Source organism: Anser cygnoides, chromosome 1, assembly GCF_040182565.1.
Source record: "Anser cygnoides isolate HZ-2024a breed goose chromosome 1, Taihu_goose_T2T_genome, whole genome shotgun sequence".
NCBI lineage: Eukaryota > Metazoa > Chordata > Aves > Anseriformes > Anatidae > Anser > Anser cygnoides.
Genome location: NC_089873.1, coordinates 45,983,421 through 46,010,303, shown reverse-complemented (window position 1 = coordinate 46,010,303; position 26,883 = coordinate 45,983,421). Strand labels below are relative to the sequence as shown.

Genomic DNA, 26,883 nt, shown 5'->3' with positions numbered 1-26,883 from the left:
TGTAGAACTGTATTAAGTAGTATGGACTTGCTAGTTCTCTGGGTTTCATCAGGTGCTTGGTGTGGAAGTTGGAAGGTCCATTAGCTCCCAAACCTGAGAATCTCTGGTGACCATCCATTTAATTTCAGTCAACCTCAGAGTTTTGTGTAGGAACAGTTGGTCCACGTGTTTGCTTGCCTGTATACTTAGGAAAACACTGAGCAGATGTGTGCAGGTCAAAGCAGCATGTGAAGAACAGCCCAATATTTAAAAAAAAAAAAAAAAAAAAAAAAAAGAGATTACTTAATCACTTACTGTTTTTCAGTTCTGTGACAGCATATTTATTATCACTGGTGTGTCCATCTGGCGTAGGGACGTCATGGCAAAGTGGCCTTTGATGATTCTAGCCTGTGCTGTTTGGTAGGAGACTGAAGAGCTGATAAGGGTGCAGCATGGGGAAGTGACCTGTATTTCTTAGTGCCTAGGCTATGAGGATTCATCTTCTAGAGAGGGTGAATCTCAGTGAGACTTTGCATATCAGGTCCAGTGAGTGTTTTATGTTTGTCAGAGAAAAGAAAGGCAGGTGTCTTGGGATTGTTTGATTAGCCAGCTTTTTAATTGTCTTAGCAGATATACAACTGAGATTGAAAACTCAAGCTGATGGTGGTTGAAAAGATGATTATGAAAAAACAAGTATTATAACTATCCTCCTGGAGAGGGGGGGGGCAGGGGAAAGTATATGTGAACTACCAGCAGCTATGTCTGCTTTTTATGAGTGACGGTTACGTATTTGCACCTTGGCTTTATACTGACAACACACATTCTGTTTCCGTTTTGGTAAGGTAGCCCAAAACCTGCTTGAGCTTGGAAGCTTTGAGTAGTTTCATTATTTTTGTTAAGAACTTGTCTTCTACATAGGGCCTCATTTTGTTTGTTTTATCAACTGCAGTTACTGTCCCATCAAGACCAGAACGTGCAGAGAATAGCTCTTGACTGTATCATGACATACAAACATCCTCATCTACTGCCATACAGGTAAAAACCTTTATATTATTTTAGTACCAGTGAATGAGCCTGCTGTCATAGCAAAAGTTTACTTGGAATCAGTTGCCTCAGAGAGAGAGACAGCCTTGACTGTTTGAAGAAACATGTATAAATTGTAATTTTAACTAGCTATATATTTCCTACCTAAAACAGGAAAAATGGCCAAGATGTGGGTCCGTGTCCCCCCTTTTTTTTTTTTTTAGTGGAAAAGGGCAATGCTTTCCGTTCTGTCATGCAATAGTTTGTTGCATCATTTTCAAAGAGGTCTTTTGTCGTGATGATTTATAACCACCCAGTGAAAATAGCAGCATAAAACTGTCGTTTGTAGTTAAATAATCTCTTCAGAATGTGTCCAGGAGGTACTTGCCTACATAATTAGCTTAAACTTGCTGACTTTTAAGTATTTTTTGTCAAAAGGGTGGGAACATGGTACTTTAATAATTTATCTACAGTATAGATAGAGAAGTTGATAGATAGTTGTGTGTGTGTGTGTATGTGTGAGTGTCTGTTTTGACAGCCCCCACCTGCCCACAAACAATATTTATTACTCCCAGGGAGAACTTGCAAAGACTACTGGAGGACAAGAACTTTAAAGAAGAAATAGTCCATTTCAGTATTTCTGAGGAGAATGCAGTAGTAAAAATGGAGCATCGACCATATCTCATCCCTGTTCTTATGAGGTTTGTTGTGAAGTTCTGGGATAACGGTTTCATATCAAAGTACTGTGAGCAGAGATGTAATGCTGCTGCTTCTCATTTTAAACAGTTGAGATAAACCTAAGGTTAATGGTATAGTTTGACTTCTTAGTTTGTTTTGGTTGTATGGCTTTGTTTTCTTTAAAAACAGCATTTTGGTAAATATTGTTTCTTCTAAGGCTTAGAGAGAACTGTGAGACATTTCGATTCACTGAATATTGTCATTTATTCTTACTAAGATAGAGTAATGCAGATTGTGCAGATTCCTTCTTCAGCAGTAGCTGTCCTCAAGCTAGCCTGCAGGTAGTCTAATTTTATACCTGAAGTCTCCAGCAAAGCTTCTGTAGGTGAAGCAGAAGCTGGTCTTTCACTGCGATGTTTCTAAGCACTGTGTAGAAATTCAGAGGAGACTTTGGAGGGGGAATTTCTGCTTGTTTTGTTCATGATAGTCAAAATTTTTAAACCAAATCAAGTTTCTCCTGCAGGCTAGGAAACAGAGAGCTTGCTGAAAGCTAATACAACCTCTTTTTGTCTCTTGAAGAATTCTCTATGGCAGGATGAGAAACAAAACGGGCAGTAAAACGCAGGGCAAGTCTTCAGCAGGCACTCGCATGTCAATCGTTCTGCGATTTCTTGCTGGCTCCCTGCCAGAAGAAATACGGATGTTCTTGGATCTGCTCTTCGAAGCTGTGAAGCAATTCAGTAATGGTAGGTACAGGCAGGAGATTGTGAGCATATAGTACATTCTGACCTATAGGAGGATAAATACACTTAGTACTGTTACATGCTTCAGTTTGTCTCAAATGGTTTCCTTGGAAGGATGAAAGGATGAAAGTAGACTTCTGATAAGAACGGGGATTTCCCTGAGGTTTTACTTGTGAAGCACAATTGCTATCTTTTACGGATCTCAGGTCAGAAAAACTGAATGACTTGCCACAGCTGTGCACGTAAGCTATAGCAGACCAGGAATGAGCAATTACTGGTATTGTAGGATACTGGCAGCCTCCGTGCTGTCCTTCTCATGTAACGTGCTGCTGAGCACTAGGCTGCAGTGATGTGATGGCAGCAAACAGAGGTTGTAAAGTGCTCTGATACTGAGGCAGTGAGAGATGGATGGATACCTGGAGCTGTCTTTATTTAAATAGCTGAATTGAGGAACTGTAATTTAGGGCCAGGTGACACAGTTTTTTATTGTAAATTATTTTGTGTCTTTACGGTGCTTCTCTAAGTTGCTGTCCCTTTTTCTGTCACAGGGCCTTGCCAGACTGCAGTGCTTCGAAGCATGTCAGAGCTGGATTTAGCTAAAGTCCTGCCTCTTGGACGTCAGCATAGCCTCTTCAATGGTCTCGAAGTTGTATTGAAAAACATGGGACATCTGATTAGTCAGTACCTACCTGAAATTCTACAGATTATGCTGTGCATGACAGCAGTGGTATCCTGCATCCTCCACCAAAGGGAGAAGGTATGATATATAGTATATGCATACAAACATGTAAATGAAGTTCCTTTCCCTTAGCCTGCAGTTGTACACACACCTTCATCGATTCAGATAAAAATAAGTTCAACGCTTGCATGAAGTGAAGCTTAGCAGTTAAATGTCAGTCAAAATAAAGGCCAGTGATATTTGTCTGAAAGTGATAGAGGGCTCAGACAGTGCAGGCAGAGTTAATGTCTTTAAGAACATGCTTTGGAGTGCGTTCTTGTTTGAGTTAGAGAAGCGAGAGATTTGGAGGTTGCTACCTGTGGAAGGAAGGGCGGGCATGAGGAAAAGGTAAATGATTTGTTGTAAGGACGTAAGAGAATCTTACGGCTGGAGGTTGAAATGGCCTTAAAGATGTAGTTTCTTAGTTGCAAGGATAGACCATTGGAGCAGGGAGAGGAGAGGATTTCCAGTTTCTTGCCTGGAGACTTTAAAGTAAAGCTTGTCTTTGAGGTGCTTTGTTGTGTTGCCAGATGCAAGGAGAGCTCAGCATTGTGGGTGATCACAGTGATTATCCAGAGTGAATGTCTTCTGTCATGGGGCACAGGGAGAACGTGGCTGCCAGCCATGCTTTCAGCACAATAGAAGCACATCCAGCTCTGCATCAGGAGCAGTCATGCCAATCCACTGTCACAGTTTGGGTCTCAGCCAGGTACTGGCAGAGCTCTGGGAATGTTTCTTCCCTTGGTGTGTGGTGGCTGTGCGTGCAGTAAGAAACAGGTGAGGAAACTAATCTGTTAAAGATTGGCTGCAACTAAAGAAGAGACGTGTTGTTTTATTGCTGCCCTGTGCCCAGGAGAGCACCACAGAGAGCACTGAGCTCCTTCCCACACCAGTAAGACTTTAACTGTGTTAGGAGGATACAGAGGCTTGGAGTTGCCTGCTAGCTCTTTAAGCACTGCGCAGCATCTTGTGGAGGCCCTGCTATTGTAGGGGGCTTTGTTGCCAGTTGTTTGGAAGCTATGACACTGAGCCAGGCTTTCATGCCTTCCTAAAACTCGTGTCTTTGCCAGGCTTCAATGCAAATAGTCTTCAATGCTCAAGTCTGGTCCTGCAGAGCCTGATCATATATTAGGTGAGAAACAAGCAAACTGCACAGTCATCATCATCACTGCAGTGTTGAAAGGAATTACAAAAGGATAGACTGAACAAGGGATGTTAGGTAATTAATGTTTTGTCACCATGCCCATGTGTTCTTGCCAGGACCTGTCTGTGAGCATCCAAGAGCATTGCTTGTCTCAAAAACAATCCAGCAAACAAAGCAAGCTGTTGCAGTCAGGTAGCATCCAAGGTCCCATAGCTGCCTGCAAGCTGCACAAAACCTTAACTGGTCTTCAGTATGAAGGGAATGGGTAATTCTGTAGGACAGCAGCATCCTACTTAAAAAACAGGTTGCATGTGCCTACATGTTTTAAACTGGGAAAAGAGTTTTAAGAACTGCTTCATTCATTGCTGGGATACGCACGTTTTGCCTGGGTTACTACAGTAAACCTGTCACCATTTTGTAACTCGAGGAGTGACAGTTTATCATTTAGCTGAACTTAATTTAGCACTTCATTAGTCCATAAGATGTTACAAGCTCAAGGAAGAGTAAGAAATCCATTTATCTTGGCTAATAATTAGATGACATTCTTGGGGTTTGAGAATAATTTATTGTAGACTGATAATGCCTCAAGAGTTAAACATCTACTTCAACAGTTTTAAGCTAAGTTATTCATTTCACGTTTCCTACCGATTGTGTTCTGTAATGAGTTTCTTTGTCCTCTCAAAGTCTTCGTCTCAGAGGACTGCTCTTCTGGCAATTGAGCTGTGGGAGACTCCAAATTACATTGCTTGGTCACCATTAGCAATAGCAGCCTGGTTTGTGCTTTCTGCATAAAAGTAGATGCAGGTTTCTGCACCTGTTCCTGTAGGTGTTTGGCCCTTGAAAGCAGCTCATGGGCTGTTTGGAAGCTGTTTCCACACCATTACATTACTATACTTCAGCACAGCAGGGGAGGTCCCAGGCAAGGGCATCTTTGGTTCCTTATGCACCATCTCCTCTTTGTTTTTTGATGTGTGATTTTGGGTGCAGAGGTAGTGTAGCAGTGTATTGCATGGTAGATGGTGGTGTCTTTGGAAACCCATATTCACATCAAATGCAAAAATCCTGGTGTCTTTCAGTGAGGCTTTGACACCAGAGCTGTTTTGCAAAATAAGAGAGATGTATGTTAATTATGTGTGGCGGATACATAATGGAGACCCTGAGGATCCCAAGATATAGCTCCAGTCTCAGACAATGGCCTTTATTTGCTCTGACGTGGGTCTGTTGTTTCTGAGACAGGAGTCTTGAGTTATCTCGTGTTTGTGCTGTAAGCTGCATTGCACAGTATGGAAGCAATTTAGGTCACTCAAGTCATAATAGACTCTTCTCCCCAAGGAGAAGAGAATGCAGCAGTGCATGAATAACTTAGTGATTAGCTGTATGGCTGATTTCCTAATCTAAACTTTTTCCCCAAGGAAGTGTAGGAATGTGGGTGCTACATGGAACGCGAAGCATCCCCCTGTAACCAAATGCTGTAGTCTGTCCTGCTCTGTTGGAGTGTTTCATATTCTTACCTTCTCTCTTCCTCCTCCTCCTCCTCTCTGTCTGTTGAGTTCTTTTCTTCCTAGCAGATGTCAGTGTGAGAAGTACAACTTCTCTTTTGAGAGCTGATTTAGGTCCTTACCTGTGTAAGTGGAACTTTTTAAGTGTCAGGGCTGGAAATGCAGCTGGTTTGTATCTTTCTGCAGTGTGTCCAACAAATGTGCAGATGGTACTTCAAAGCAGTCAATGTGGATTTTCGTTAGCTGAAGGAGTTCTCTGTAACTGACTCATTGCAGGGATAGGCACCTTTTAGAACAATACATGTCACCTGTGAGTACACAAGTATACTGTTACGGTGCAAAAGTTAGAGGAGAAACCAGAATATTTTGATAGTTCAAGTAAAGGTTGTATCTGTGGCCAATGAATTTCTGTATCTAATTTCAGAGCAAGTGGTTAGTGGTTGTTCTGCAAAGGTCTTACTGTTTTGTTTGTTTTCACAGGTCCAACCTCGGTTGATTAATCCACTGAAGAATTTGAGACGTCTTGGACTCAAGCTTGTGGTGGAGTTTTTTTCTGATTATGAGACCTACAGCTTTAGTGTGGAGGAGATTGATGCAATTTTCCATGCAGTGGTATGGCCTCAGGTAACGTGTTTCTTCTTCTTCCAATCCATTGTATGTAACCTGTACCATTCAGAGAACTCCAGCTCTCATTTGCTGGTATTCTGATGTGTGTGTGGAAAGCCAGCTTTGTGGCTCATGTCTGATTAGTCCTGGAATAATAAAGTCACTGGCTAAAGTCCAAACAAATTCATCTGAATAAAATGGATGGATCTGTTCTTTAACCACAGAAGCAAACTTCTTCCCTGGATGCTTCACAGTAGCAAAATAGTACTTCTAGGTCACTGCTAGGTACACTTTGCTGCTTTTCTATCTGAAAGTTATTTCAGATGGAACCCCCCCCTGTGGCAGGGGGTTGCATAAACAAAAGTAGGTAGACTTTGCTGCTGCAGGAAAGGAAAGACCACAGCATGGTCTGTCAGTGGGTTGTGCATTCTGCCTGCCTGCCAGGAGTCCCAATATGAGCACAGTGACAGAGCACAGGACTGTGGCCTTCACCAGAGAAATTCAGATCACATCTTGGTTGGGAAAATGCACTATTGGGGGAGGGGAGAGAGAGAGAGAGAGAGGGAGAGAGGAGGGGAGAGAGAGAGAGAGAGAGAATGCGCTGTATTGGGCTGTATTGGTAATGAAATTGTGCTGGTCACGTCAGGCAGTTCATATAGCTCTGTATTCACTGGGCAGAGCAACAGCTGCTTGTATGCTCCTGGTTTGTTCGTGGAGTCCTTTATTACTGTCCGCTATCCCAGTGTAGCAAGGCCAGGGTGCCACACAGGTGATTTACTTCTGTCCCAGGGCAGTACAATCATGTGTTTCAGGCTTTGAATCAGCAAAGCACTTAAAGAATTAAGGGAGCGTTGTGTTTGGAAGTGCTGAGTAAATCTGAACAGGAGGTAGAATTGTTGTTACATAGTTAGAATTCTTGTTTTCCTGATAGGTGTCAAAAAGACAGCACTGGTTCTGGAGTTTGGACTGGAGAATGATCCAGAAGCTCCCTCTAGAGGGAATTTTTGCCAGTGAACTCCATGAAGATTTGATTTTGGCAGAAGAATCGTCTGATTTGGGTGCTTTAAGGCTGTAGGGCTGTAGAACTGACGTGTATAGAAACTCGTAGGAAGGACGAGTTTTAAGCCAGCTGTGCTGGAAACTGGAGTTTGCTGTTGTTCATACTGCAGGATTTTGCTGCAGAGGCTCAATATTAGTAGCTGCATAGCAGCAATCCTGCAAGATTGGATTTGCAATTTAAGCTTCTTTGTGCATTGTTCAGAAAAGTTCTGCCTAGTTAGAAGATCCCATTCCCTGGGTGCAGTGCAGTGCATGAGCTTCTCCCAGAGCAAGGAGGGTGATTCCATAGCAGCGAGGCTATGGGGACACAGAATAGATGGTGGAATTGCAGGTGCTGTGGTCAGGGCCCAGGAAGCACGGGAGGAACAAGTCTTGGGTGTCGTGGCTGAGATCTCGTAGGCATAATCAGGAGAGGTGGCCAGGTCTCTGTGGCAAATGTGAGGCTCTATGGGGAGTCACTTTTGAAGGGAGGACAAAAATGGTAGCTGCAGTAGCGTATAAATATGGAGTAAGATAACCTAACAGTGAGACCAGAAATATTGAAAAACAGTGAAAAATGTGCTTTCTAAAAAAGAGAGACTATAGACTGTAGTGGGGTCTTCGTTAAAAATTAGGTTTTTAAGTGGCTTTACCTGCTTGGGTTGCACTGATGTCTGATTTTTGTCTCCTCTAGGTTTGCAGGTTGGCTTCAGAGAGTCAGTATTCTCCGACTTTTCTGCTGAAACTCATTCACACCTGGAGTAAGAATCCCAGGTAAGTACTCTCACAAAGATGCACAAGTACTTTCTTGAGTATACAAAATTATTGTAAAAGCAAACAGAAAACTAAAAAAAAAAAAAAAAAAAAAAAAAAGCTCTTAACAAGTTATGAATAATTGTGTCAAAACATATCTTTTCTTTTTCCAGTGAGCTGTTACTCTTTAGATAGCAGTCCAGATGCAGTTCTGAAGCTTTGCAATTTATGCCAATTACACTATTTTTAGTGGGCTGCTTTTCTTGTGTATGAACCAAACAGATACATAGTCTAAACTCAGCTCATGGGTGAGGAAGAGGTGACTTCTTAGAATATGTCTGTGTCTTGACCAATGACTCTTGTTTGAGTCTTGGGAAGAGGGGTGCATGTGGAGAGAGGAGGGAGCAGTTTTGCAAGATGATTTCATTTGTGTTTTTTCATCCCGTTTCCTTCTGTTTTATGAAAGAATGTAGGCAAGTTCAGCACAGAATCTGTGGCAGATTCTGAGACTAAAAATTGTAAGAGAGCTTTTTTTGAAGTAGACACTGAGAAATTCTGTCTCTGCTGTCTTGAGTGATTTTTACATTTTCCACTGCCTTCCTGCTTTTCCTTTTCTGAAGTATCCAGCATGTGTTTTAAGACCTGTCATTTGTAATGATAAAGAACTTGCACACAAACTTATGTTAAAAAAATAAAAATGTATTGGATTATTGGGATAGGAGCAGACTCTAACAGGAGACTTGGACAAACATCTCTGGAGAAAGGGCTAAGTTTAGTTGATGCTATCTTGAAGCACAAGAAGGGACTTGATGACCTCAAGCTGCATTCTTTCTATTCATGACACTGTTTCTGTGATGTTTATGGTTTTTCCCTGTTTGAAGTAAAAGACAGTCATTATCTGTTTTATATGACTTTGACTCTTTGTACAAAATAACTATAAAGCTTGATACTTTAATTTTCAGCAAAACGTTTTTATAATCTTCCTCTCAGATATTTCCCGTTGCTGGCCAAGCAGCATCCAGAACGTCCAGAGTGTGACATACTGTCAAATGTGTTTGCTGTGCTGTCAGCCAAGAATCTGTCTGAGGCAACATCCAATCTTGTGATGGACATAGCTGATAGCCTTCTCAACAGCCCCAATTTTGAACCCACGGAGCAGGTTTCCAGTTTGAATGTGACTGACTGTGTTGTCATGGGCACTGGAGAAGTGACGGAAGGTATGCACGTATGAGAGTTGTAAGAGGCCTGTTGGATGCTTTGGAAGGAGGTGTTAGATCATGATGAGGTTGTCTTTGCCCTGAGTGAGAATACAGGGAAGGAGAGCGTGGAAAAATCACTGTACAAATTCGTTTTGACATGCTCAAGAAACGTAAAGTTCTACTTGTCTCATGTCAGGTGAGATTCACATTTGAGCATCAGGGTCCTGAGCATGGAGAAAACTGCATCTGTAAGGACCACAGCCGTTTTAGGAGGCAGTTAGTATCTTTGAGGAACCTCCTTGGTACTTTTTTGGTAAGCCTGCACCTTCTAGGGCTGTAACTGAAACCTATGAGGAGAGCTTTTATTTTCTCTTATTTGGTCCTAGCTCAGACACAAACTTGTTCTCAGCAAGTATCAGTGCATGTTCCTAGCGGCCCTGGACATTCATAATTCCCACTGATTTTTCTTCCACTGGTGAAACCTCCTTTGTTTGTAGTTCCTCAGTTGTTTGCATAGGGCTGAATATCCTTTCTGTTGCACAGAGCTTGTTTTGTTGCTTGCAACACAAAGGTGAGTGCTGCTAACTGTTGTATCCTTTACAGAGACCCTTAGCCTAGGTTGCCGTTTGGTTCTGCCTCATGTTCCTGCCATACTTCAGTACTTCAGCAAAACGATGTTAAATGTGGAGAAAGTGAAAAAGAAGAAGTACAGAGCTCAAGTCAGCAAAGAGCTGAATATACTTTCCAAGTAAGTGATGTTTTAGAGCTCAAAACACTTGAAGGGTTGGAAAGAAGGAAGAAGAAGGAGGCTTTTTATAATAGGCTGCAAATTAGAAACATTGTCTGAAACTTTAGATTTACAGCATTTGAAAATACCTGCATCTGTCATTGACCTTGGAAGTTGCTGATGACCGAATGGAACAGTTTTCAGAAATCGATTCTAGCTGTTTCTGTTGCTGGTACTCAAAACCAGTACCTCTTGGTATAGGAAAAGGTACAGAAGAGACTGCAGTCTGAATACTAGGGCTGATATCATGATTTTTGTAGAGAAGACTGTTAGCCTGGATGCAGATGGATGGGCTGACAAAACCCCATGATAACAACAGCAGTGCTGACTGAGTTTTTTATACTGGTGACTGGACTGATAGAAAACAGTAAATTACATTGTCTTATCATGCAGGATCAGCAAATTTATACAAGAGAAGAGTCAGAATTCAGTGCTTGTGAGCCTCCTCCTCCCTTTCCTTCACCAGAGTAACATGGAACAAGTAAGTATAAATGATTTCCCCCCTCAACATTGAAAATGCATTTTTGCTTTACTAAAGTAGATTTGTTTAAGGTGTGGTTAAGGCGTATTGGTTACCTGCAATTTCTCATGATTAGCCTGAAATCAAGTCTTCATGTGTTCGTAGTCCACTCAGCACCCTGTCATTGTGTGTTGAAGTGTTCAGGTCACTGGATGCTTGGCAGGAATGCCTATGCCCAGGCTGATTGTTTCCCCTTTTTCTGGGGAAGGTTTGCAGAAGTGTTTATACAATGTTTACTTCCTTTGCTGCTGTAGTCAATTCACCTAATTCCTTGCAATTTTTGAAGTAATCGCTCTTTAACTTGTACTTCATGCACCCCAAATTCTAAGGCACAGCATATGGACAGAATATGAGTATATGTGAATGTAGTGCATGCTGTGTAATGGACAGTGCTTCGTTGGTCTGTTGCAGGATAAAAGGCAAACACTGTACAGCACTATTAATCTGTTGTCATATCTCCTCTTTCCATTCCAATCTCCTTCGACTGTTAAGGAGCCCACCTATGAGTACAGAAGTGTATCTCAAAACTGAAACTTCTATAAAATCCTAAATTCTTCGGGCATGCAGAGCTCTTCATGGTTTAAGCTTTTGCAAACTGTTAATTAAATCAAGCACTGAGGATAGTGGTAGACTCTGTAGCCTGGGGTCCTGTTTTCCTCTCTGCCCAACCTTGTTTTCAAACATACAGTCCCATCAAATAGGAATGAATGTATTGATTTTTTCAGCCTGATTTGCCTGGATCCTTGGATCAAGGTTTGGGTCTTGTTTTTCATTAAATGATAGCGCAGATACTCAACGAGAGGTTTTGGGGTTGTGGAAAGAACTGCTAGGCTGTAGTTTCTGCTTTGCAAGTGGTCATTTAGTTGTTCACAGACAATCTTATAAATTTGTGAATCATTAGGGAACCATATATAATTACCATTTAGGGAGATCATACGAGTAGATGGTACTGTTAATGTTCATTTAACAGATTAAAGAAAGACTGCTTTTTAAGGCTCTGTTAGTTTTTCTGATCTTTGAGTCATCTGAGGAAAGACAAAAAGGAAGTTTTCATTGCGATAGCACTCCTCTCTTACTGTGCTTGATGTGATGATTGCATTGAATATGTTCTCCTAATTTTTTGCTCTCATTCAGTATCTGTGATCTGACTAAAATACAGCAAAGAGGTTCACTCTCTGTCTTGAAATACTTCCCAAGGAAATATCCCAAGTAATCTCATGAGGTTTTGGTAGTTATTGACAGCTATCCGTCTCTTTCAGGATGCAGAGATTGACATTCTGGAAACAGTGCAGAACTTGCTGAGACATTGCTCAAACCCTGCAAGCTTTCTCAAACCTCTGGCAAAGCTTTTTTCTGTCATTCAGAACAAACTGTCTCGACAGAAGTTGTGCTTGGTATTTCAGGTATTGCATTTTTATATGTCTTTCTGTGCATTTTTTCCTTGTTTTAACAGAGCAAGAACAGAATAAATACCAGGATTTATCCTTATTGTACATGAGCTTAAAAACCTTTTTAGTCTCTATCATCTGTTAAGTGGAAGTGAACTAAAAGAGATGCATATGGTACACACTAACAAACTGTGAGAAGACTTGTAAAACTTTTGGCTTGTAGCCTTGTTGATGTGAGCATTTCCAGGGTTCTGTTGTATAAGAGAAGCCAAATAAAGCACACTGGCTTTCAGCAGCCTGAAGCTGATTTTAATTTTTATTCTTCTCTCACATATTTTTAGCAGTCAGGCTGTTTTATACTTCTTTGAAGTGACTTATATAACTTTTTTTTTCAGTAGGAAAATCCAGCAAACCCTCAATGTAGATATTTAGAAACTTAGGAAACTAAGACACACATATTTCCTACTTACAGAATAAAGACAGTGATGGCAAAATGGCTCTCATTAAGCTTGTAACAGGACTGATACTGTCACTTCAACCACTTGAGATTAAAAAAAAAAGTAAAGTCTCGAGTCCTCCAAGTTTCTAAAAACTATAACAGTTAAACTGTTTTCTTTTATGTTCCTTTTTAGACTTTATCTGATTTGGACAGTGAATTGAAATACATTACTGATGTTGTTAAGGTATGTCCAGGTTTTTTGCTCACTGTTTTCCTCAACATTGTGTTGTAGCGTTTCTAGCCTTTTTCATGAATGACTTGTTTCTCTCTTAGCTAAATGCCTTTGATCAACGGCATCTTGATGATATCAACTTTGATGTACGTCTGTCAGCATTCCAGTCAATCACAGCCCACATCAAAGAAATGCAAGCAGTGGATATCAACTTCCTGATCCCCGTTATGCACAACTGCTTCTATACTATCCAGGTTGGCTAAATGTTCCTTCTTCCTCTTTGTGCATCGCGTTTCCATAATGAATCTAACTTCCAAATTCACTCCATCGACTGTTTATTTGACACTGCAAAACGTTCAGAGAGCATGTGTCTTCTCACAAACACCTGTCTTTAAGTTTCTTCCACTTGCCTTTTCCCGTTTGTCCTAAAGGGCAAATACACTGCAGCAAGAAGGCTAAACTAAATGCAGTGCACCTGTCTATCAACAGGTGGCCTGGAATTGTCTGATCAATTTGTGCTGTACATAAGGCATATTACAGTCATGACAAGCTGCTTTTGTTTTTGTTGCCATGTGTTCTGGTTGTGTGGGCTTGCTGATGAGTCTAAAAGGATTTTTCCTGTTTGGAAAAGAGGGCATTAGTTCAGAAGTAGAACTTGTACAGGAAGGTTTTTGAGTTGGTAGAATTGTTGAATCACTGCAGGCTTTGTTATGCTGTGTACAGTGGTACAGTTCAGTCCAGTCTTTCGAGGAGAAAAAGGTGTCATCTCCAGACTCATGCTGTACTATTTCTTCATCCACTCAGCTAGGGGATATGGCTCTTAGTGACAACGCAAGCCTTTGCTTGACCAGTTTTATCCACCGCCTGGCAGAAATCAACCATACGGAAGACGACTACAAGGAGCTGATCCAGCACACTCTCCTGGAGTCTGTGAGAAGGGGGCTGAAGAGTAAGACTGAGGTAAGGCACCGTTACCTGATCACAGCTCCAGCTGTCTTCAGGACACCAGGGCATCTGAGACTTTTTATAGATGAGTCTTTATCCTAGCAACAGACACAAAGAAATGCAGGTGCCCACTGTAATCAAAATTACCCTTCATTTGAAATCTTACAAAAATCTTGTAGAACTCTGCTGTTGTGTGTTTCTTTGCTGTTGTTTAGCTTTTCTCAGATATAGCTCATTCTTTGGAGGGGAGACTTTAATTTATGTGCAGTCCAAAATACAGGTGTATTTGCTGATACCAAAGAATAGGATCTGTTGGCCTGAAACGCTTTGTAAGTGATCGTATAGCTGATCTGAGGAGTGTGTAGCTGCCTTGCCAAGGAGTGCTGAACCTTCACTGCTTGCTATTTGCAGAACGTCCAGCAGGACTACACGTCATTGCTTTCCTGCCTCATTCAAACATTCCCAGCAAATCCTGAATTCCGGGACTTGGTCCAGCTAACCAACCGCCATGATCCTGACATGGACTTCTTTGAGAATATGAAACATATGCAGGTAAAAGGCAACACACATTCATTCCATAATGCCTCTCTCTCCTTACCAAAGTAAAAGCATTTTACTGTGGAGTAATGTTTTCCAAATCACCTTTGCTGTGTCTCTAAAGAACTGAACCCATATATCATTAGATGTCATTAAAAAATAAAAAGGGTTGTGGTCATTGAGGTCACATGGGTGATTGTGAATCAAAGTCACAATTCCTTAGTATTTCTATCTATAAATATTTTGTTTTCTTAATTTAGCTGCTCTGTTTTTGTCTTCCTACTTTAGCTTTAAAAAGTGCTTTCATTTTAAGTGATTGTTCATCTCATTGAGTAGGCATCTCCACCTTACAACCCATGTGTGATCCAACACACAGACAACAGTAGTGTTCTGAGGATCCTGAAGATGACATAGCAGAGAGCAGGGGTTTTTTGTGTGTTTTTTTTCTTTTTTTTCCTAGCTTGTTCCATGCTATTGTCTGTATGGAGGCTCTGCAGCACTCCTCTATTCCCAGGTCTTTGAAATATAAATGCTACATAAAGTTTGGGTACCTGTTTTTTCTTGTTGTAGAATGAAAATACAGCATTTCTTCTGCTTCCAGAAATCAGAGCATTTGGTGAATTTGTAGTTATATGCTGAATCTAAATTCTCTTCTTGTAACTTGTCAGGCCTTCTCATCTTGTATCAGTTGCCTCTCTTGTCTGATACCTGAAAATACATCATTCTTATGCCTGTGAATTCACAGTGAAATATCTCACAGAGTTGGAATATTTATTGAAGCAAAAAGCTAGTGAAGACCCAAACATGAATGAAAAGGCCATGTCCTGTCCTTGGAAATGACCGTACTGTGTTTGTCATTACTTCAAATTGAGCCACCTTCATGTATGTGCTTCCTTGTGCTAGCTGTGACTCAAGGGCCACCTCATTCACTGTCTTTTGTGTTTGGCTCAGATCCACAGGAGGGCACGAGCACTGAGGAAACTGGCTAAGCAGCTGACTGAAAAAAAACTTGTGCTGTCTTCCAAATCCCTGCAGAACTACATCATGCCTTATGCTACTACTGCCATTTTTAGTGAAAAAATGCTTAAGGTAGGCTTTTAAATTTGATTTGATGTTAATATTTTCACTTTTCTTGTAGTGTACTGTTAGTGGGTTGGAGTTTTTTGTGTGGGGGTTTTGTGTGTGTGTGTTTGACTTGGGGTTATATTAGTTTGCATTTTTGTAATCAGTTTATTTTTTCCCCTCTGTCTCCAAACTGTTCTCATCATGTTCAATTGTTTGATTAGTCACTGTCTGACAGCAGAATATGTGTGGTAGGGAGCATAGGCTGTACCTAGTAACTGAGGCAGTAATAAATACCTGGAAATCTGCTTTGTGAGCTGTGATTTATTTTTTTTTTTTTATTTTTAACCTGGGAGGTGACCTAAAAGAGCTGAGTATCTACCATCCCCACTAGACAGAAGTTACTTCTTCTGGCTCTTGTTGCTTTGAGTTGAATATACTTTAGAATGCGTGAATGCTAACAGCAACTCTATTTCTGCTTTTTGGGCAGCATGAAAATATGGTAACAGCCTCTGTTGAAGTTGTTGGAGCTGTCTGTCGACATCTGTCATGGTCAGCGTACTTGTACCACTTAAAGCATTTCATCCATGTCCTGCAAACGGGGCAGATCAATCCGAAGTTGGGAGTCAGGTGGGTACTGTGAACAATGCTGCTCTAGGTTCCTACAAAGACTAAAGCAAAATTCAGCATCTTAAGGAACATCACATGAAATTTAACCTCTTCACAGACATAACAGATTGCCCACCTTGGGGTGTGCTTATGCAAATGAAAGTGGACACAGCTTTGCAATTGAGTGTGACTGAGCTGTAAAGGATTAACAGGTTGTTGCTTTCTCATGCTGTGTCCCACTGTGTGCATGTGAGCATTAGCAGTTTCTGCTCCTGCTTGGTTGTACCTGCTCCTGGGATACCTCCATTGCTCCAGCACCACTGTCTGTGAGGTTTCACAGTGAGCTAGGCCACAGAATGCATCTAGCTGAAAAGCAACCAGTTTCTATTTCCCAATTAGTTATTTCAGGATAAACCTCTTCAAGCCTCACTGTCACTGAGTCTGAAATTTTTTTAAATGTGTTTTTAAGACTTTCTGTTGTGTAATTCTATGCAGCCTCTCCTTGTGGGGAGAGCTAATCTCTCTGTGTGTGTTTCTTCTGCAGCTTGTTAGAGACAGTTCTGGAAGCCTTTCACTTTGACCATGAAACGCTTGAAAAACAGCTTGTGACCATTGAGAACCACGGTGAGCTTTCTGCTGCTGGTTATAGAAACACTCCCTTTAATTGCTTGAAATGCAGCTAATTGGCATTTTTTTACTTTTGAGGTCAGCTGCTCCCAGCTTTTTTAAATGTGCATGTTGGAAAACTAGTTTTAACTTCGCTTCTCAGGAGCAGTGCAGACTGACCTCCTATGTGCTGACACAGTGAGGAGAGGTGAGGGGAATCACCTCCTCATCACCTCTCTATCCTAGGCCTCCATAAGCCAAACCAGCCCAGACTGGGTTTGTGCTAATCTAGGAGGTTCTCCACGGTCTGCACATACCCATATGGTTGCTGCAACATTTTTGTCCTTGCTCTTGGCCACTCTAATTGTTATTTGCAGCTTGAGCAACATGCTTTGTGGCCCTGCTTACCCTGTGGTTTCATGGGAAGAAATTACATCTTTGACTTGTCCACCATTGTGGTTATCTGTCCTGTGGCCTTTGGCATATTCTGAGCAAGGAGGAGGATATCGCACAGCTGTGCTTGTCAATACCTCTTCCCTTGTGAAATGACCAAAGGTAAGGGAATGATACTTCCCTAAGGTTCAAGGGCATTGACCTTTGTTAAACTGTTACTGGAGTTCAGCCAAAGAACAACCTACTCTTTGCTTTAAGCCTAGCCCTGAGGGGTGAGTATCAGAAACCAGCATGCCAGAGCTTCTCTACCCAGTAAAACAACTCAATGTTTACTGATTGTTTGCTGTTACTGATGGTAGGTAGAGCTCTGTTCAGGTCAAAGCCATCACAGCAGTCTGCTTTGAGGGCTTGATTTTTGTGGCCTCCTGTATTTACCTGTGATTTTTGACAATTACTTGACAGAAGCTGCTGACATGGATATTGAGCCAGTGGTGGAGGGTGAAGAAGCCATGGAGCTGGAACAGAGTGAAGAGGAAGAGGAGAGGGTTGAGGAAAACAAAGGGGAGAATATCCCTGAGGAGCCAAAAGAACCTGCGCTGGTCCAGCCTGAACAGGCAGCTGAGACAGCTGAAGACACTGAGCAAGTGGCCAAACCCGTTTCTTTCTTACCCCGAAATAAAGAAGAGCTGGAGTGTTTGATCAAACATATTCAAGATACAGTTGTAGTCAACATCTTGCCTAAATTGCACAGGTGTATTGTTGCAAAGGTAAGGAGCTGACATTGGAAAGGCAGTTCGCAGGCCTGAGCTGCTACTGTGAGGGTTGAAGTGGTACTGGAAAGAGCCCTGTTAAAATGCAACACATTAAAAAAAAAAAAAAAAAAAAGACAACTGGAGAGAGACTGCCTGAAAGAATGAAAAAGGCTTCATCCTATTTGTCATCAAGATTGCTGACCAACCCTCTGGTCAGTGTGGGCGTGAAACAGCTCATTTAGTGCAGCCTCTTGAACAGTTCTTGGCTATTTGCTAGCACCCAACTTAGCTTCTGTATTGAAAATGCAGGGATTCGTCTTGCCTGTCCTTTAGCTGTCTGTTTTTTTCCTGTAGTTAGCAGTGGACAGCACCTTACCATATCAGCCTCTTCTCAGGGTTTGCTGAGAAAAAGCAGGACTTTTTAAAGCTGGACTGTTTAAATGTCTGTTCATTACACTTTTTTATATTAAAAGTGCATTGTCTCTTGCTTTGTCTTAAAAAGGTTAAAAGAGATGAGGAACACAAGCTTGTGAAATCCAACGTTGTGAACGATGATGAGGTAGTTCGTGTTCCTTTAGCTTTTGCAATGGTCAGGGTGATGCAGTGTCTTCCCCAAGAAGTGATGGAAGCCAACCTGCCAAGGTAGGTCCCAGAGGATCTCCTTGAATACCATTCATTTCGCTGGGATTGAGTGCAGGTACCTTTCTTAAGCTGTCGTTATGCACATGGCTAAATCCAGGAGGGGCCTCCTGACAGGCATTAAATACTTTTTTTTGGAAGCACATTTTCCTAGTTACATTCCCCTCTGCATTTGATTACTGTAAAGCTAAGTTTGAAAGAGACTTGGTAAATCCTTAAATAAACACAGAGCTATGAAGCAGAGTGTGGAGGTAGGGGTAGCAGAGCTAGTGAAAGAGTCGCATACAGAAGGAAAAGACAGTCTCGAAAGTCTCTTGAAGGACGATGGGTATGTGACTACGAAGCCTGTGGGGTTGGCTTGAAGCATGTCTGTGCTTGTAAAAACATCCCTGAAAGCACCCTCCTTGCCTAGCAATGTAATTAGTTCTGTGTTTGGGAGCAAACTAAACTGTCCATCTGTGTTTCCAGCATCCTGCTGAAGGTCTGCTCGTTTCTGAGGAACAGATTTCAGGAGATCCGGGATGTTGCCCGTAACACCCTCACTAAAATCATGGAAGTGTTAGGAGTGCAGTACTTTATGTACATTTTAAAAGAGATGCAGTCTACTCTTGTCCATGGGTACCAGGTAATGCTGAAATTCTTCGTCTTTTGCTCTTTGTAGGTTTGTTGGTATGTTGTTGTTGTTGTTTGGTTGGTTTTTTCATGTGTTACAAGGAGAAACCAAAGGGAAATTGTTACTGAAATTGTTTTGCACCGGGAGAATAGCTTGGTATTATACTACTAAATACTACTTCTAGTGCCTGCATCAGTCTTTGTTATTCCAAGCAGTATGCAAACACACGTTAACTGAGGGTCTGTACCCAAAGAACTGTTAGTCTATGCAGGGAAGAAAAGAGGATCTCCATTTTCCTAGTGAAGAGTTGAGATACTGAGGTGAAGAATAAATTTCTTGTGCCAATAAAATTATTGGGAATCTTTTCATTAGGGCCAAGCAACGTTTGAGGTGAGTTGCCACAGGGACTATACAGGCAGCATACACTGATGCTAATTGAAGTCTTGCTTCCTAGATCCAGAGCCGAGGCCCTAACTATTAATTCACCTTTCTTCTTTCCATGGTGGTTTGTGGTAAGAATAATTTCTGATATGAATTAACACAGTGGGAGCTTCTAGCTACTGTAACAGTGAAAGCACTGATTATCACAGCCTAAAAATAGCAGTAAGAGCACTGGAGAAAGAGGAGATTCCTGCCCTCTGCCAGCGTGTGGAGGAACAGGGGTCCTTTTCCTGCTGCCTATATGAGGATTCCTATCCTCCCAGTATTTTTTTCCTATAGCAAGAGATCAGTTGTAGTGTGTGAGTTGTGATGTCTTTGCTATGGGAGTCTGCCTATCCAGTAAGAATATAAGAAGAATATAAGTTAAGAAGTCCATGCAGGGGATTGGAAACATGATCTGTTCTCTTTATCTCTAGCTCCACGTGCTGACTTTCACTGTGAACCTGTTACTGAAGGGCCTTACTACCAGGCTGAGTGCTGGCGATTTGGACCCCTGCCTAGATATCCTGATTGAGGTAAAAGCTATTCAAGACTGAAGGAAACATCATCATGAAATGCATGGGGGAGAAGGAGGCAGGAGAAGGTTGTGTGTAGATTGCCTCAGACTTGGTGGCAAACAGGGCTGATTGTGCTTGTACAGCAAAGGGAAGAGACTCTGGGACTGTTTCCTGAGCCCTGCATCTTGGGAGGGAGGTTGGTTCAAGATTAAGACACTTAACTGTGTTTCCCAGTGGTTTAGGTGGCTGAGCAATAGTAAACATATCTAGTCAGTGCAGTCCATGGATCTCAGCTGGCCACCCAGAAAAGGGTTTATTTGCATGTCTTGGTCTGACTGGAATCCCAGTTCTTGTATCACAGTGCCACAGAAGGGTGTGAAAACAGCTTCCCCATCTGGTGTGCTCAGCCTGGTGCCTCTTGTATTGACAGAGGAAAGATGGGCATGATTCATGGGCAACCTGGAGAACGGGGCTTTCTGAAGTTGGAGAAAAATAGCATGGTTGTGCTGTTACTGGGAAAATCTGGCTCTGTTTTTCTGCTCCTCTCATTGATTTCTCTTGGCTGCTTTCTGAAGATTTTCAACCAGGAGCTGTTTGGGGATGTAGCTGAAGAGAAGGAAGTGAAGGGAATTGTCTCCAAGGTCATGGAAGCACGCAAGAACAAGAGTTATGATTCCTATGAAATTCTTGGAAAGTACATAGGAAAGGGCCAGGTGACAAAATTGATTCTGCCACTGAAAGAGGTAAGAAAAGGCAGCCAGAGTCTTGCTTTCCTTTGAGTACTCTCAGTTCTGTATGGTCTAGAAGAAACTCTAAAGCCTCCAAGTGACTACTGTGACATTACCTACATAATCTCACTATGGCTCCCCGTTTTTCTTGTGAAAGGCAGTATGCACCCAGCTCATAAAATGATGTCTAGGGCATCAGTGGTATTGTGGGAAGCTTTCCCCCACTAGAAGGGGAAACATCCCACTGTGTGTGCTCCCTGTCTTCTTCTGCCAACTTTTGTTAATGCTGTTTACTCTGAGGCTTCAAAGACTTGCAAGGTTACTCTGTGACTGGATCCCTTGCACATGAAGGAAATGTCACCAAAATGCGTTAAGACTCTGTGTGGAATAATTGCCTTTACAGAGATGCAATTTTTTGAGTGGGGTGCAAACCCATGCAGAAATGGAGCCCTGTTTGGTCATGAGCTCTGGTGTGTCTCGGGGGTGACAGGTGAACTGTCTGGAGTCTAAGAAGTGGCTGGAAAGAAAAAAGGAGGGATGCTGGGGCAGAGCTGATGCGATAGGAGAGCTTGGGGCTTTAGGCAGCAGGTGGTAGGGGAGTTGCTCTGGCTTTTCCTATTATTTCTGAATACAGGTGGCAGACCACTGCCCCTCCTGACTCTCATGTTGCTGCCTTTGTAGATTCTGGAGAGCACTACAAGCCTGAAGATAGTCCGGAAGGTGCATGAGACACTGCGTCACATCATGGCAGGGCTGATCTTCAACTCAGACATGAATGCAGAATATCTCCTCCTCCTCAGTCATGGTCTCATCAGTGAAAACTTGCCTCTACTTACTGAAAAGGCAAAGTAAGTTCCAGTCTACCCAGCTACTCTGTTAATGGCTTGGAGGTTTGCTTGCAGAAATGACAGCTCTCAAATCCGACAAATCAAATGTGTGAGGGTTTCCTTCTTTTCATGTGCCCTTTGTTTTTGATGTAAGCTAATTATATGGGCAGCCAGAGGGCAGGGAGAGAGCTTAGAAATGGAAGTTATCACTTCCTGAACTAATGGAAGTCTGTTCTTGCAAGTGCTCATGGTCTTGCGTAAGGTTCTTTTACCACCTGGCAAGAGGATGTAAATGTTTGGATGTAGGTACAGGTGATGGTGTCAGGACGGAGCTACAAACTAGCATATAAAAGGTGATTGAGGCCTCGGACATTTTCATGGTGTCAGGAACAAGAGAAACTCTGGCCTGTCACTTTATCGCTTCAGGCAGTAGAACCATCAGATTTCCTCTCCATTTGGTGGTGTCACTGCTCAAAACAGGTTTGGGCATCTTGCCTTTCCCCTGTGTTAACGTAGGCTGGCTTGCACTAGGATCTGACAGTTGTTTGCAGACTTCCCGTAGCAGTTTTTAAAAGCTATCAGAAAATTCAGTAAATCATTGGTAAATCATGCAGTGAACATATTTGCTTGAAGGAATTACCAAGGTTCTGCCTTGTTGGCTGAGCAGAAAAAACTGGAGAAGTTACACAAATCAATGTGCATCTGTTATCTCTGTAATAGTGACGTTGCTCTCAAGTCTGAGTGTCCCGTCTGTCACGTTGCTCTCAAATTCAGTTCAGTTCACTGTGTTCACAGATCTGCTTTTACTTGCTCTGTGGGTAGCAGCTGAGCACAGTCCAGCTCTTTCTGCTCCCAACAGCAAGCTTGTTGTGGAGAGGGTGGAAATCTGAATTTTCACCTTTGCTGTACGCTGTTTTTCAGAACAAAAGTTGTCCCTCCTCCAGATCCTCGGCTGCAACCAGAAAGCTGCCTGCTGCTCCCACCCACTCCTACGAGAGGAGGGCAGAAAGCACCCATCAGCAGAAGGACAAACATGCTTATCTTGGTTGATTCAGGACTTAGGGTAAGGATTTCCTCAAATACAAAGAGAAAGCTTTGAGATTCAAATTTTTGTTAAGAGTATCCAAAAGAAGGTATTCGATACGTTGTATAAAAACGCAGCCACTTGTCTTAATTTTGTTTTGCGTATGGTAACTCCACTGATGCCTCTTAGAGAGCTATAAAAAGTGCTTAGCCTGTTGCAGATATTTTAATGGGATATGGCCTAAATTCTACTATAACCCAAAGCAATGTGGGACTTTACTTGAGTTATTTGAGTCCCTGTCTGAGATGAATGTCCTGTGTTTTCTGTGCCAGCTGCTACACATGAGCCTGAAGAGGTCCAAAATAAATTCTTCGGACGAGCATGTTTTGGAAATGTTAGACCCCTTTGTTCAGCTGCTCATAAACTGCCTGAAATCCATGGATGTCAAGGTACAGTTCTGGCCGGAGTCTGTCTCTTCTGCTAAGAAGGGTCCTGCCCCCAAACGTCATGTTGCAGTTGATCTGCAAGAGCAGAGAAGGGCATCCCATTTTCAAACCTGATTTCACAGGTGTACAGTTAAACAAGTCAAGGACGATATCCCAACGGGGAGGAGGGATTGTGACTGATGGAGGACTGAATGCTTTGCCCCTAGTGCTGCTAGCTGAAGTGTGGGCAAGTTCTCCTAGAGCATGTTCATACAAGTACTTTGCAGACCATCTGTGAGGAGCTTCATGAGGTCCTGTGGCTGCACAGAACAGTATTGTCACAGCCATGGTTTCCTTTGATCCAACTCTTAAAATCTTTATTCCCAACACCACAGATGGCCTCCTAGGGTTTGAGTAAGCATTAGGAGGGAAAATATTAAAGCCCATGTTTCCTGGGAATGGAAGACATGCATCAGACACCATGAGATACCCGGAGCAGGGCTTTCAGGTGACCTGGGATTTTGCCAGAGCAACTTCTGTGCCTTGAAGGTACCTCTGCTTCAGAAGACTTCCTGCCATCTGCTGTGAATCAGCACTGTGTTAATGCCTTTACCTAGTAAAATCAGTTAGAGAATTAGGGAGTGGCAGATAGCATTCTTAGAACTGAAAACCCCTTTGTTTTTGCATATGAATGTTTTGAAAGATAGCTAATTCCCTTTTACCACAGTTGCAGATTGTTTGTAAGCAAAGAGAGAAGTGACAACATGTGTAAGCAGAGAGAAGTGTTCTTTCAGTGCCATTGTACCCACATGCTGACCTTTGACTCTTTCTTACAGGTGATAACTGGTGCTCTGCAGTCCTTAGTATGGATTTTAAAGTTCCCTTTACCTTCTGTCAATACGAATCTGGAATCACTAATCAAGCAGCTTTTCCTCTTGCTGAAAGAATTTGCCAAGACAGGAGTAGCCAAAGGCCAAAATTTCCACTTGGTTGTGAACTGTTTCAAAGTAAGTCAGAGCCAGGTCTGCTCACTTCTACTTTAGGATTAACTCTGTAGAATGAGACTTTTTCCACTGCAGATCCTTCCTTCAACTGGTCCTGGAAAGTTCGTCTGGAGACTCCAAGGAAGTGGGAAATGTATTCTTGCTCTGATTCTTTCCCAAGTCCAGAGTTATAGAAAGTTACCCCTCTGGAGCTGTGCTCCAGTGTTTTATAGAAGCATATTTGCCTTCTTTATTCCCTTTAAGAGTGTCACATTACCACCCTGTCTTCTGAGAGATACCAGTTTTGTGCCTGAGTAGCTTGCTTTTAACATGATTCATTGGACTGAACCCTCATACCTGAAGTGAGACAAGGGAAGAGAGCAATTAATAGTAGTGATAACTACTGTTACTCTGTGCACTGTCTTCCTTGAGATGTCTTCTAAATGCATTCCTGAATTAATTACAGCTTCATTATCATAGGGGAAACTGAGTAATTCATGCTGAGTCCTAGTGCCAATATGATTTCTTCTCTTCCTGTCTGCGTTCCTGTGTCATGGCTCATGTCTGTGAGCATCCCCACTCATTTCAAGGACTGAATATGTGTATTTCCTTGTATTCATTTTTTGTCTCAAAATTGCCAGCTGAAATCAAAATGATGAGAACAGTGTTGGCTGCATGTTTCAGAGCACCAGTTTGTCCTTTCAAACCCAAGTCTTATAAATAGAGTCAGATTTTGAGGTGGGCGTATATTTTATGGCACTGTGTGTGTACTGACAATATGCAATTTGATTTTGCAGTCTGTAACAATACTTGTGAAGAATGCAAAGAGCCATATAACAAGCAAACAGCTCCAAGTGTTGCTGGGCTTTGCTGAAGAGGACATCTATGATTCATCACGCCAAGCCACAGCCTTTGGCCTTCTCAAGGTATTTCTGTGGAGCAAGTGTACGGGTTTTGTGAGCCACTGGAATGGTAGGGATTTTAGCTTTTGATGGAAGTTTATAAGATCTTGTTAGGAACAGGCCACAGAATGCCATTGAAGTTCTCTGTTATAGAGGAAGAAAAAATGTTTCCTGTTTGAGTTGTAGTGACTGTTTAAAGTTGTTTGGGAGGCTTTTTTATATACGTGGTGTGTATGAGCATGCATTTGGGTGGCAGAATGTTTTTGCTAAAGAATTCACGTCCATAACCATTAGACCAGATATTCTGTGTCCTCCAAAAGAAGCAGATATGGATTTGCAAGCCACCTTTTTTACCTTTTGTGTGTGTGTTTTTATTTTTTATTTTTTTTAAAAGTCCCTCTGGCTACGTTTGAAGATGTGCAAAAGTCAGTGTTGTTGTATCGCCTGATACCAGTGTAGTCCCAGGTTATAATGCTGTATGTCACGCCGTGCAAACAAAATTACATGACTCCAACTGTGCTGTCACATTTTCAGGCTATTTTATCCAGGAAGCTGATTGTCCCTGAAATCGACGATGTGATGCAGAAGGTTGCCCAGCTGGCCATCACGGGCCAGAGTGAGCCGGTGCGAGTCCAGTGCAGGCAGGTGGGTAGAAAGAGAAGTCTCTCCTGTTACTTTACTTACAGCAGTCTTAACAGGCTAGAGGGTTTAATGTGGCCATTGCAGCTCTCACATAGATGGGCTTTAGCTCGACTGAATCCCCAGCCCTGTTTCTCCATCTTCCTAATCCTTGTCCCCTTGTTATCTGGCTGGTTTTACTGCTTGTGACTGATCCGTAGCAGAACTGCAGACTGCTTGCCTGTAGTGAAACTGCTTGCCATGGGCATACCTTCAGTGAGCTGCTCAACAGCAGTGACACAGTTCCTCCTTCGAAGGCTTTTAGGCCCACGTAACCAAGAATCATGCCTTTACTGTGTCCTAGCAGAAGAAAGTTTGCTACAAACCACAGTTCCTTCCCACCACTACTTCCTTCTTTCTAAGCTGAGAGCAACCAAAAGATGGAATTGGTTGCTTCATTTCAAACATTGAAAAGCAGGAGCTGTGCACAGCCAAGTAGAGCTTTTCCATAGTTATTAGATGGATTTTGAAGGATGCTGAATTTCTATCAGCAGATGCCTCCTGGGCAAGTCACAGTAATACTCTGAAGTCTGATCTGGCAGTTGTCAAACGCCTGTAGAACCTGTTCCAGGATTGGAGCTTGAGAGCAGCTGATCCCTTGTGGAATAAGAACTGGCACGTGCAGAAGGGTTTATTCTCGTAAACGTACTGCTCCATAACTGGATTTTCCTTGTAACCTCCTTACGTGCTTTTCCAAGTGTTTCTTGGTAACCCCTTTCTGTTGTTTTGTTTTGTTTTCAAGATTTACTTGAAATATATTCTGGACTACCCCCTTGGTGACAAGCTGAAACCCAATTTGGATTTCATGCTCGCGCAGCTGGAGTGAGTTTATATTCCCCACATCTCTTTCTCTCAGTACAGAACCCTGTTGCTTTATATATGACTTCAGTAGCCTTCTTGTGTGCTGTTCATGAGGAGGAGTGGGTGTGGATGGAGTCTTGATTTTCCTACCTATAAAACACTTCCCCTTTTTCAGAGGTGGATGTTTGAGAAATAAAGCAATTATCTCTTCCCTGTTTCACAGCTGGTTTTGTTGCTGTTTATCTATGCAAGCAAAGGTGCTGTTGTTTACTTAGTGTTTAACCAGCTGCACTGCTTGTGAACCAGGTGAACTAGAAAATCCAGAAAGAGTAAGGGAAAGTGCATTTATCTGACTGCTGTCCCTTGGCAATGGTCTCAACTGCAGTTGCAGGCACAGTTGAGGCCTACTGCACCAGTTCAGCTGGAGCAGTGTTCCTGAAACCTCCTTCCAAGCACAACCCCTCCTTTGCTCAAGGTGACAGTGGTTTCCTGTGCCCCCCAGCACCATAGCACAGTGCTGTTGTGCTGACCCAGGTTCACTGGAGCCCTTTTTGCCCTCCCTGCCTCCATGTGCCCAGTCTCTAGCAGATGGAGCTGAGTAGCCTGCTTGCTTCTCTTCTCCTCAGTATCAGACCAGGTTAAGGAGCTGTTGTAAAAAGATCCCTGCCAGTGTGT

The 26,883-nt window shown here is 42.4% G+C and overlaps 1 protein-coding gene across 1 annotated transcript in view; it reads left to right on the top strand.

The window, feature by feature from the left end:
• The window catches only part of UTP20 (UTP20 small subunit processome component), a 64,913-nt gene that overhangs the window by 27,692 nt on the left and 10,338 nt on the right, over positions 1-26,883 (top strand). Inside the window, exons 24-52 of the mRNA XM_048061223.2 lie at positions 929-1,014; positions 1,578-1,703; positions 2,260-2,426; positions 2,972-3,180; positions 6,265-6,408; positions 8,123-8,202; positions 9,172-9,398; positions 9,984-10,128; positions 10,561-10,648; positions 11,947-12,090; positions 12,708-12,758; positions 12,848-13,000; positions 13,551-13,706; positions 14,103-14,243; positions 15,180-15,317; positions 15,781-15,920; positions 16,444-16,523; positions 17,361-17,665; positions 18,153-18,292; positions 18,758-18,914; positions 19,760-19,858; positions 20,416-20,583; positions 21,250-21,416; positions 22,317-22,458; positions 22,752-22,868; positions 23,681-23,851; positions 24,625-24,753; positions 25,264-25,374; positions 26,150-26,229. Of these exons, the coding sequence (XP_047917180.2) occupies positions 929-1,014; positions 1,578-1,703; positions 2,260-2,426; positions 2,972-3,180; positions 6,265-6,408; positions 8,123-8,202; positions 9,172-9,398; positions 9,984-10,128; positions 10,561-10,648; positions 11,947-12,090; positions 12,708-12,758; positions 12,848-13,000; positions 13,551-13,706; positions 14,103-14,243; positions 15,180-15,317; positions 15,781-15,920; positions 16,444-16,523; positions 17,361-17,665; positions 18,153-18,292; positions 18,758-18,914; positions 19,760-19,858; positions 20,416-20,583; positions 21,250-21,416; positions 22,317-22,458; positions 22,752-22,868; positions 23,681-23,851; positions 24,625-24,753; positions 25,264-25,374; positions 26,150-26,229 (4,061 nt within the window). The remainder of the gene's footprint in view (positions 1-928; positions 1,015-1,577; positions 1,704-2,259; positions 2,427-2,971; positions 3,181-6,264; positions 6,409-8,122; positions 8,203-9,171; positions 9,399-9,983; positions 10,129-10,560; positions 10,649-11,946; positions 12,091-12,707; positions 12,759-12,847; positions 13,001-13,550; positions 13,707-14,102; positions 14,244-15,179; positions 15,318-15,780; positions 15,921-16,443; positions 16,524-17,360; positions 17,666-18,152; positions 18,293-18,757; positions 18,915-19,759; positions 19,859-20,415; positions 20,584-21,249; positions 21,417-22,316; positions 22,459-22,751; positions 22,869-23,680; positions 23,852-24,624; positions 24,754-25,263; positions 25,375-26,149; positions 26,230-26,883) is intronic.